This window comes from Dasypus novemcinctus, chromosome 14 (genome assembly GCF_030445035.2).
Source record: "Dasypus novemcinctus isolate mDasNov1 chromosome 14, mDasNov1.1.hap2, whole genome shotgun sequence".
Taxonomy (NCBI): domain Eukaryota; kingdom Metazoa; phylum Chordata; class Mammalia; order Cingulata; family Dasypodidae; genus Dasypus; species Dasypus novemcinctus.
In genome coordinates this window covers 84,111,729-84,124,264 of record NC_080686.1, presented here as the reverse complement: position 1 = coordinate 84,124,264, position 12,536 = coordinate 84,111,729, and the positions used below count along the sequence as shown (strand labels likewise).

Genomic DNA, 12,536 nt, shown 5'->3' with positions numbered 1-12,536 from the left:
TAAAAAAACATAGTTAAGTCCACACTATACTGTGTATTTAATAAATAAGTCACACCCACACCAACACATCCCCACAGGAATGTTTTTTGAGTTTTCAATTCAAGCTCATGGACCCCCTGAAATCTATCCATGGACCCCTGGTTAAGAACCCTTGCTTTAAGCCCATTAAGGCTTCTACCCTCTGCTGGTCAATCTGTGTGAGTTGGAGAATGGCTTTTTGGTAGTGAACTCTGTTGGGTCTCTTCTGTACACATAGTTTCCTACTCAGGCAGAAATGTATACAGACTTATCTCAGACTTTCTATAATTCTCTCATTTTCCAGAATCTACCTATTAAGTTTACAACTGATCACTAATTGCCCCAACAGGGAATAAAATCTTCAAACTCACAAAGGTAAGAGTTTTCCTCATTTATTCCCAATTGAATCAGCCACATTTAGCTGCAAAGCTGTGGGATTTTACCTCCTGCTCAAAACTGAGCCCACCCCATCCAGCAGCAAAGCTGCCGGTTTAATAAGCCACAAACTAGTCAAATTACTATTATTGATGGAACTGGGGTGAGATAATAAGGAGTAACCAAGGCAAAAAGCTACAGATTCCTGCCTATTCTTACCAAAAGTTCTGGCAGTTTTTAATTTAAAAAATACTTCTCAAATTATTGTGATTTTTCTCAACTTCCAGTGCTCTGAATTGGTTGTTTTTTGACAACTTTGCCAAGTTTTAAACTTAGTTTTTACAGAAAGAAAGAGCTGACCTCTTAACAATGGCACAATCTCCTCAAATAATTCTGATATGGACGTTCTCCAAGGGTTCCTTTAAAAGTGTTATTTTTCTCCATAATAATTCCAATTTTTTAAAAAATGAGGCAAACTTAGAACACAGAATTATAATACTATCAGACACTATTACCTTGCTAAGAGTAAATGACTTCCACAAATGTAAAAGTACAAAGGAAAAAGAAGTTCTACATGATGTAACAAAAGAGACCATGCTTAGATGTAGTTAAGACTTGGGTGGAAAATCTGCCTCAATCCTATCACATTTGAGAAGTTTCCTGTTTTCTCTGTACTTTTAAAACGTTCCCTCATTTGAAACATAAGAATTGAAAAAAAAAATCTACCTTTCAGGATTGTTTTAAGACTCAGACAATAAATACAAAGCATCTGGTACATAGTAGGCCTTTAATATTGGTTGAAAATACTTTTATTGCCTATATATAACTTGTTTAGGTACCATCCAATTTTTTGACAAATTCATAAAATTACAGTGTGAACTTACGGTGAGCCAAGCATTTTTCATTATATAACTATCTTTTCATACAAGCTTCAAATACAGAAGTCTTTCTTCAGAAATGTAAAAGAGCTTAGTTAACTGCATTGATTCATATAGTTCTTTTGCATTTTTCCTAATACTATCCCTTGTAGGTATTTCACCAAATACCACATTAAAAAAAACAAAAACAAAAACAGAAGAAGAGAAAGACTGGCAACAAGGAAATCAATGAAATTTAGCTCAGGGGAGTCAGTGTGCTACAGTGGTTGAGTGCCAGCTTCCCACAGACAAGGTCCCAGGTTCAATCCCCGGTCCTGGTACCTCAAAAAAAAGTGCTGGAGAGGGTGCAGACAAATTGGAAAACCTCTGCTCTGCACTATTACTGGTAATATAAAATGGTGCAGGTTCTATGGAAAGCAGTATGGTAGGTCCTCAGAAAGTTACAATATAGAATTACCATATCACACAGTAATTCCACCCCTAGGTTCACATAAAAAACACTGAAACAGGGAAACAACCAGACAGATACTTATACACCAGTTCATACCAACATTTTTCACAATAACCAAAAGATAGAAACAACCCCAAGTGGCTACCAACAGATGACTGGATAAACAAAATGTTGTACATACACACAATGGAATATTTACCAAAAAAGGAATGAAGTTCTGATACATACTAATACCTAGATGAAGCCTGAAAACACTAGGCTGAGTGAAATAGGTAAGGCATATAAGAACAAATACTTATGAGTCCACTTATATGAAATATTTAGAAATAATAAATTCATGGAGACTGAAAGTAGATTTGAAGTTACCAGGGACTGAACAATAGGGGAAAAGAAGAATTGTTGGTTGGTGGGCACAGAATATTTATAAACTTATTTAATATATATAAATTAAAGTACTCTTTCTGTACTACAAAATTTATAAAATATTTCAAATGGGGCACTGTTTGTCTATTTTAGGTCAAACCACATGAAATTTCTGAGAGCTTTCTAATTAACCAAAAGTTTTGCCTTTAGATTGCTGATATTTGTAACGAACAAGGCTGTATTATATCTTACGTTACAGTTTGCAAAATGACATGGACTCTTTTCAGTCAGTAGTAATACTATGGAATATGATTTTCTCATAAAGAAATGTTATTGCCATTTCAACTTTGATAAATCCATTATTTATGCTGCACTTAAGACAATTTAAAGATTTACTACTTACCACTGACTGCCTTGGGTTTTTTAGCTATGTATTCCTTCCATTTTCTTGAACTGAGTTGATTGGGAGGTGGAATAAATATGTTACTAACAATACAAGGCAATACAAAAAGAGCACCAACCTGGATAAAACAGAACATAAATTAAGTGATTATACACTGAGCTTCATTCTTGAATGATCCCATGTGACAGTTTCCCAATCCTATTTAACATGTATTTAGTAATGCTCTCTTCCAACCACTGTACTATAAAAACTGAAGAGACAAGAAAAATACCTCCCTATCCCCCCAAAAAGCCAAATAACAGACAAACAAAAACAGAAAAACCCATAGATTTCCCTTTACCATTGAGGTATGCATCTCTGAAAACCTTGTTATTCACAATAATTGCTTCAAGTTCAGCTTATGAATATACTTTCTTTGTGCATCTGTAAATTATAGAGGCTGAGAATCCAAAAGATTTTTGTCATAGTCATAATTTTATAAACTTTTGACTGAATGGATTACTGTTCTGGCTTCAAAATGAGGATTCATTTGAAAGTAATTTAGAAACTTTGTTCCAAGAAATCATACATTTAATGCTAATAAGTATAAACTTCAGGAAGACAATCAATAATATGCTAGAAAACATGTGGCAGCTTCTGACTGATTTATGGGCAAACTCAACTTATTCATCTTTGTAGTCCCAAGACTGGGCATAAAGATGTTTATTAAATAAATAAATAAATAAAATCACCCGAATTCAGGTAAAAGCTCAGTTTGATTCAGCACTGAAAAAAATCAAACTGCAATTCTGGAAGCCATATTTTGCCTATTATTTTAAATATATAAGCTACACCGAACAGCACATCCTAAAAAACAGCAATTTTTTTTTTAAACTTTGGGGAAATTTAGGCAAGGTATTTGTGAAACAGCTTAAATTGAATACACAATCACTTTATATTTATTTATTTATTTTTAAAGATTTATTTTTATTTCTCTCCTCTCCCTGCCCCCTCACCCCAGTTGTCTGCTCTCTGTGTCCATTCACTGTGTGTTGTGTTCACTTCTATTCTTGTTAGCAGCACCAGGAATCTGTGTCTCTTCCTTATGCATCATCTTGCTGCGTCAGCTCTCCATGTGTGTGGCACCACTCCTGGGCAGGCTGAACTTTCTTTCACACTGGGTAGCTCTCCTTATGGGACTCACTCCTTGCGTATGGGGCTCCCCTACATGGGGGACACCCCTGCGTGGCAGGGCACTCCTTGTGTGCATCAGCACTGCACATGGGCCAGCTCCACACGGGTCAAGGAGGTCCTGGGTTTGAACCAAGGGCCTCCCATGTTGTAGGCAGACGCTCTATCCATTGAGCCAAGTCTGCTTCCCCACAATCACTTTAAATGGTCCTATCCAGATGGAATGCTTACACGAGATATGCGATATTCAGTTAATTTACATTTTAATGTGCTAGTTTTGTTGCTATTTATTATTTTTACTTATGCATTCAAAATTAACAGATATTAAAATAAATATATTATTTTAGGAGCAAAGTAAGGAAGGTAATATCAAATATTAATATGAAATATGCTTATTTTTATTATTATAGCCATAATCATTTTTTAAAGTCAAATGTATTTTACAAAGTCAAGCGTTAGACATTAAAAAAATGAATATGTTTACCAATGGAAAATAATCATTAGCTATAAAAGATATGTCTAAAAGAAAAAATGAAATTAAAAAAAGATATGCCTAATTTTCTAAACATTAAATCTCATGTCTCAGATAAATGAATGATAAGATTGTATGGTCCAAATAATAGACAAAGCTCTAATGTGAGTTTGGTAGAACAAGGTCCTATTATATTAGAGACTACTTGCAGTTCAATGCATAACTTACAGCATGATATAACTGCACTGTGACCTGTCAGCCAATGAAGTGGCCATTTCTGAGACATTTGTTTTCTTTTTTTTATTAGAGAAGTTGAGGTTTACAGACCAAAGACAACCTATTTTTGATTAAACAACTGTTATGAATATGAAAATAAACATGCTAGAAATCCCACAGACTATAATCCTCTGCAAAATAAATTTATGTCAATTGTTTTACTGCATTTGAAACAAACTTGGATTCTGTTAACTTGTTCTTACCACACACTAATCATTAGATGCCCTCTGAAGGACTTGAGGTTGATCCTTTAAGGCTATCATTTCATCTCCAGAATTTAAAGGTCACATAACATTTCAAACCTGAGTTTCAAAAATTTTATTCAGTACAGTTCCTTCCTACCAAGCAGTCACCATGGCAATCATGTTTCTACCTTGCAAATCCTCCTCTTAAAAATATTTCCTGGATATAAGATTAGTAGATACCATGACTCTCGAACAACACTGTCTTATCTTCTCCTGCTCTAATAAAATAACCTTTACTCTAAGAGATTTTTAGTTATATCTGGGAGCTAATAACTTTTTTTTTTTCAGCTCAGAAGTTGACTTAGGATCACATAAATCACTAGATTTTAAACACCATGAAAGCATCCTGAGCAGAGGCCTTGTTCTTTCTAGTACCTAGAGTAAGCACCTGGCACATAGTAGGCAATAAAAAATAATTCTGTTGAATAAATAATGAAAACCAAGCTATTAAAGAGCCAGAATTAGTTCAAGGAATGAGCATGCAATTCTCCACTGTTTTCAAAACTGTAGAAAACTAATTATGACCTAATGTAAAAGGCAAATAAATTGCTTCATGTTTAGAGATATATCTAATAGCTACGTTACATAGTGTATGTTTCCAAAAACTATCCATTTTGCTGTACTATAATAGGAACATATTTATAAAGTCCATTTATTTATGCTTAGCTTATAAAGAGTGTTCTAATATTTCATAGTTGTGGTTTCAGAAGAAATAATAGAAATGGCATTCTAATATAAGATATTTAAAACAAAAATGAAAATGTGACTAAAAATAAGTAATTTAGTTTGTTTCTAGAATCAGTGTTGTCTATCTTCAATAACTAGATGGATTAAGGGTTAAATTATAGGTATTCGGATGATTTTGATTTGAAAAATTCTCTATAAATCTAATTTCTTAAAACTTAATCCTATCTTCAAAATCTCTGGAGTATATATTGTGCTTTATGCTTTTCAGGAAACTGTTTCACATATGTGTGTATATCATTTGAGCCACATAACCATCAAAGACAAAAATAAAAATTAGTCATCATTTATATTACACTTGGAAAGCCCAAGATAACATAATGTGAATTAGGACCAAAATCATATCTTATATATATTAAACCAATTAATCATGAAAAAACAGATTAAGGGGAAGTAGATTTGGCTCAACTGATAGAGCGTCTTCCTACCATATGGGAGGCCCAGGGTTCAAACCCAGGGCCTCCTGACCCATGTGGTGAGCTGGCCCATGCACCGTGCTGATGCGCACAAGTGCCGTGCCACGCAAGGGTGTCCCCCACATAGGGGAGCTCCATGCGTAAGGAGTGTGCCCTGCAAGGAGAGCTGCCCCACATGAAAAAAGTGCAGCCCACCCAGGAGTAGCACTGCACACACAAAGAGCTGACACAGCAAGATGATGCAACAAAAAGAGACACAGATGCCCAGTGCCACTGTCAAGAAAGCAAACGGACACAGAAGAACACACAGCAAATGGATACAGAGAGCAGACACCTGGGGGGTGGGGCAGGAAGGGGAGAGAAATAAATAAGAAAAAATCTTTACCAAAAAAAAACAGATTAAGAAGCTATCTTCTCTTTTCCCACACATCCTTAAATGTTAAGTTGAAAAAACAAAACAAAACAAAAACCGTTCATACCTTGCCACAGAGAGAAGAAATCTGCTCCAACAGCAACATGGAATTCTGGTTGGTATTGTTTTGTGTCAGTCCTCTGTAGTGAGGAGTTAAAGAAACAGTGGAGGGAGATGGATGTGGCTCAAGAGATGGGGCTTCCACCTACCATGTGGGGGACCTGGTTCGATCCCTGGGGCCTCCTGGTGAAAAAGAAGAAAAGAAAGCATGCCCTCATGGAAAACCAGTGCCAGTGCGAGGACCTGTGTGGTTAGCCAGTGCCCACCCAAGTGCCTGCACAAGTGCCCACGTGGTGAATCAGTGCCCTGTGCAAGTGAGTCACGCAGCAAGGTGGTGATGCATCAAAAGAGAGACAAGGGGAGAGTCAAGGCAAAGCGCAGCAGAGACCAGGAACTGAGGTGGCAAAATTGACAGGGAACCTCTCTCCTCATCAGAGGTCTCCAAGGATCAAGTCCCAGTATATCCTGGAGAAGAGAAAATGAGAAGGGACGACAGCACAGACAGCAAAAAAACAGCAGGGTGGGAAGAGGGGAAGGGGGGAAAATAAATAAATAAATAGATCTTTAAAAAAAAAAAAAAAGAAACATGGAATGGTCTTTTTCTCGAATTATCAGTTAGTAGCTTCAATGTCAAAAGAGGAAATCATCCTACACTTCCCCAAACTCCTCACTTTCTGCATGCAATGGATGAATTTGTTTGTTTTATATTCTTAACACATCTTGTACCTTTCTCTAGCTCTCCATTTCAAATGCCACTCCTGTAATTCAAGCTCTTCCAAGTTTTCCAAGATCCTACCAGAATGATCTAAATTTTACTTTTGACTAAGCTACTACCTGGCTTACAATTATTCTGGGATTCCTGATCATATTTAGGATAAAGTTTAACTTTCAAGCATGATATATGAAGTCTTTTAGGATCTGATCAATCTGATTCTTAACAGGCTCTCCAGTCTGATCACCTAACAATTCACCCCAAATGTACTCTCCCTTCCCCCCACAAAAAAAAACAAAATTCAAAAACCCACTAACTACTCTTTAGTGATGCCAGACTACAGTTTCCAACCGAGTGAGGCTTTCCTAAGCCTTCATAACTGTTATTCCTTCTGCAGAAATGAATTTGCAAGAAGAAAATAATGAGTACTTTGGAGTCATTCATTCCACAATATTTCATTGCCTGCTATGTGCTGTGATGTATTTCAGTTATAGACTTCTTCACCAGTAACAGTACACCTAAAAAACATAGAAGACATGAAGAACCATTCCTAGATTTCAAAAAAGGGAAGTTATTTTTAAATTATATATTTTGTCATAACCTACAAAATTATGAGGGACAGAGCATAAACCATAATGTAAACTATAGTCCATGGTTAATAACAATGCTTCAATACATGTTCATCAATTGTAAAAAATGCAGCCACACTAATGAAGGAAGTTGTTAATGTGGGGAAGTGTGGGAGGGAGGGGAGTGGGGCATATGGGAATCCCCTATATTTTTTATGTAACATTTATGTAATCTAAAGCTTCTTTAAAAATTAAAAAAAAAAAAAAGCAGAAAAAAGTAAGTACTAAATAAAACAATAGTAAAGATAACAGAAAACATGTAAAATATGCATGTGGGAGTCTTAGGGCATGGGTGGGTAGAAGAGAATTTCAGTTAAGGGTATAATAGATGACAGAGTAGATGTGTGCTCAGGCAGAGAAAATTATAATTACATTAAAAAACTGAGTCAAATCACTTCTGTATTATTTCCACAGCCCTATCCATAGCAGACACTCAACAAATACTGAATGAAAATAAGTGTTTACCTTGGGACAAAGATTTCTTATAGAATAGGTTTAGAATCCTATAACCCAGTATGTAGAAAAAGGAAGATCTTCCTTCCCCAGTAACTCTAACGATAAGGGTTCTGGCAGCATACTTGGGCATCAAATTTAAAGCAACAAATACAATGGAATAAAAATAAATGCACACCTACCAAGTATATTTACCAGACCATTCTATCTCACAAAGAAAATGTAATCTAAAATGAATATGTAAATGAAAGGATACAACTCAAATTCAATGTCTGACATATAGCAGGAGGGTAGATCTGATAATTGTATCATCTGCACAAATTCTAAAGCAGATCCATAATAATGGAAAACCTAGAAAAGAAATTAAAATTGCATAATACTTTAAATAATATGAATAAAATGAAAGTAAATACAATAGTGATTAAGAGTTTAAAACAAACTAGATTGCTAAGAGCAAGCTTTGCACATGATGCAAACCAAACATTTGATTCTCTCACAAAAGTTCTTCCATTTGGATTCCACCTTTCAGAGTAATGGGACATGGAAATTTCTTAGTAACAGAGAGTTTGAAGAAGGGAGAAAATGAGTATAGAAAGAAACAAGCAACAGAGGACAACTTTTCTCAACTTTACCTGTTTATTTTTGGCAAGCCAGATCACTCAAGAGGCAAGGGTGTTGGAGTAACATATTAGAGGGGCTGAAGAATTGAGAAAGAAAAGATACTCCAGGATGAACTTAGTTTAAGTAGTATGGTGAAAATGTTTTACAAAACAAAAAGCTTGAAGGGAAGACAGAAGAAATTAATAATAATGGAAAAAAAGAAAAACTAATGAAGCCAAGATGTGCTTGCTAGTGAAGCTCCACTCAGAGAAAGAGAATTGGGTAGACCCTAAAACTAAATAAGGGTGATCTAACAAGGAAAAATCATTATTACAAGTTATTTCAAGAATTGGGGATAAAATACTTCACTAGAACAGGGAAAAATATAGAACACATCTTGAACACAAAGTCAAACTTGCAAAATGCTAAAAAGTTTGACCATATACAATTGTATGTGTGTATGTAGAGAGAGAACATGTTAAAATGTGCATATATGTATTTGCACACATACACATGCACACATACACACACAAATGTATACTCTTATATTTATTGAAGAGGTTATACCCTAAGATTCTCTTCAATTGTAGCATACATTTGATACATTATATATATTTGAATGGTGTACTACCAAAGAAGAGAAGTTGAGGTCATCAATCTCATGATTCTAATCTTTAGAAAAGAATTTAAAATTCTTGTGAATGATAGTTATAGAAAGTTACTTAAAGTAAGCAATTCTAAGTAAATATTGGGAAATGTGTTCACATCAGAAATACATGCTTTCTTGTACACCTGTTCATCAGAAAATATTACCATCGATCTGACACCCTTATAACTTCCTGACCATTATATTTTCCATGTTCTTGTTTGGGTCTTGTAAAGCAGATTTCTAAATACTATTTTAATGTTGTTTTTACATTGTAAAAAAAAAGCCATTTGAACCCTTATCTAACTATGGTATTTTATCATTACTTGTATTTTAAGAACAAAATCTATAGGAAATAAGGGATGAGAACTAACATTTATTAAGCAATCAGACATGTCAGGCACCAAGTCATATGCTAATCTCTTATGTCCTTTAATCTCATAATTTTATAAGGTAAACTTATTATCACTGCCCCCATTTCAGGAATGAGTTAATAACCTACTCAAGTCACAACACCTCATAGGTGATATTCAGATTTCAAACTGAATTGTACCTAACATTAAAGTCCATTCTGTCACCTCTGTATCATAACTCTTTCCAAACTGAATCTTAGAAAGGTTACATAGTAAAGTCCAAACCAAAAGCTGTTCTAGGCTTATACTGACCTAAAGTTAGGATAATTCTATATATATACATATATATATATAATGATAGTTTCACCAACTCTGAAAATATAGTATATTTAAATATATAATTTTAATACATAAAAAAATATGCCAGGGAGCCCACTTTAAGCACATATACTAATAATATTAATTCAATATTCAAACACATTTTATAGGGACAAAAATATACACAAATACATAATTGTAAAAAAGATTAAACATATGATTACCTTTGGCAAAATATTCTTCTCCTTTGATGGTGTTATCTTTTTGGCAAGAAAAGAAGTATTTACCTTAGCCATATTAAAATTCTTAGGTGTGACTCCTTTTAAGCAAAATTCAGGAAAGCTAATTTCAGATCCAAACTGAAAAGAAACCAAGACAACAGTTATTTATGTAAAAATTGAGAGGAAAACCATGTGAATTTATTTTTGGTGACTCAGCCCAAAGTGTGGTTTTCCCATTTATGTACACATCCTTTCTATGTCACAATAGTATGCTAATAGTATGCCCTTCTAGTCAACCTCAGCACCTAACAACCTTTTTTGCATATACTTGCTTAATATCTGGCTTCCTACCAGCCTGTAAATTCTGCAAACACAGAACTTGTCTTATTCAACACTAGTTTCTTAGTCCAGACCTTCACATATAGTTTCCCTTCAATATATGTTGCTGATGATAAAATTAATTCCTGCTGAAGTTATAACAGAAGGGGTGGCATGAATGGTAATGGTAGTATCAACAATAATGATGTTAACATTTATTAAGTGGTTACTCGGTGCTTTAAAAAAAATGTAATCCTTATAAATATGTATTAGAGGGAAACGGATATAACTCAAGTGATTGGGCTCCTATCTACCATATGGGAGGCCCCGGGTTCAATTCCTGGGGCCTCCTGGTAAAGGCAAGCTGGCTCACGCCACAGAGAGCTGAAGGCCCACACTGTGGAGAGCTGAGAGCCCATGCCACAGACAGCTGGCGCAGAAAGATGATGCAACAAAGGGAGACGAATGGACACAAAGAGGAGACAGCGAGCGCAAAACAACAAGGGAGGGGGGAAATAAATGTAAAACATAAAATAAAAAATTTAAGTACTAGAAACTTAAGTTCAATCAAAAAAAAACATGAAAGAGAAGCTATTATTATCCTTATTTTTATAGAGAACTGTAGCTCTGAGAGCGTAAATGTTACCCAAACTATGACACAAAACCAGCAAGAAATGAATCTAGGATTTGAATGCAAGCAGTGGAGCTCTAGAATCTATACTGTCAATCACTATAATGACTCTTGGCTAAAAGCTATTAGCCACCAGAAAAAGAAAAAAAAAAGTGAGTTTTAGTTTTAAATGCTTTCTGTAGAAGTATGGACATTTAATTTCATAGTCATAAAAGAAGCACATAAGAAAAACGTGCCATTCAGAGAAAGGATACAAAAACAATTCTTCTAGCTAAATGGATCTTCCATTATTTTGCTTGACTATAAGGTTTTATATATTAAAACTACTTGCAGAGAAGGTTCTCTGCAGATTTAAACTATCAAGTAGGGTACCTAACACCGCCCAAGACAGGATGAGCCAACATGCAAAGAAACAAGTGGACCCCTTCATATTTAACCACTGGTTTATTAATCCAATACTAAGGGTGAAATGAAAAGAAGGAAAATATCTAGTAACAAGTGCAAAAACCTTTCTAGAAACAAAGAGGACCAACCATGCTTTCATGCCACCCTCAACATTCAGAAGCATTTTTGCTTTATTTTTTCCCTACCTGCAAAAATACACAAATTAGTAGATACTTTTATTTCAAAATGGACACAACTTATAAAAACCAACAAAGATATTCATTCATAGTAAGAGATGTCAAAATAGAACCATATCCTCATGGAAATTTAGGATTAGAGGGACCCAACTAATCCAATACACTCATCTTGTAGTTGAGGAAACTCAAGTCTAGTAAAGTCAGCAGAGAGCACAGATCACTTAAGGTGGTATTATAGGTAAGAGAATATATTCAAAGCAATTTTTCTTATAGTTTACATATGCAATAAAATACAGCAGCTTGAATAAACACAAACTTGAAAATACCAAATTCTACATTTTAAAGTGTTACATTTTACAACTGTGCTGTCCAAAACATAGCCATAGTGACTATTTAAATTAAAATCAAATAAAATTAAGAATTTATTCAGTTGAACCACAAGTAAAGCACTCAACAGCGATACGTGGTTAGTAGCCTACCGTATTGCAAAGCACATATATAGAAAATATCCATTACTGTATAAACTTTTATTAGCACAATTCTAGAACATCATTTCATAAGGTATATTTTCATTAAGATTCATTTAAACTATGTGTGTTATAAATAGACTTGGAAAGGTCTGTTTTACAAACCATGATAATCCATTTACCTTTCTTTCCCATATCTGAATCTTTCCCCTCCATAATTCCTTTGAGTCAACTGCATGCCTGAGACCTTCTAAAGATGTTACATCAGCAGAAAGGTATTCTGCAATTTTCTGACAATTTCTGTAAGATACAATATTGTGAAAA

General features: G+C 34.7%; 1 protein-coding gene across 1 annotated transcript in view; it reads right to left on the bottom strand.

Moving 5' to 3' along the window:
- The window catches only part of MTBP (MDM2 binding protein), a 71,366-nt gene that overhangs the window by 48,366 nt on the left and 10,464 nt on the right, over positions 1-12,536 (bottom strand). Inside the window, exons 7-11 of the mRNA XM_058275965.2 lie at positions 12,395-12,512; positions 10,219-10,353; positions 8,334-8,428; positions 6,291-6,363; positions 2,489-2,606 (exon numbers count right to left, since the gene is read on the bottom strand). Of these exons, the coding sequence (XP_058131948.1) occupies positions 2,489-2,606; positions 6,291-6,363; positions 8,334-8,428; positions 10,219-10,353; positions 12,395-12,512 (539 nt within the window). The remainder of the gene's footprint in view (positions 1-2,488; positions 2,607-6,290; positions 6,364-8,333; positions 8,429-10,218; positions 10,354-12,394; positions 12,513-12,536) is intronic.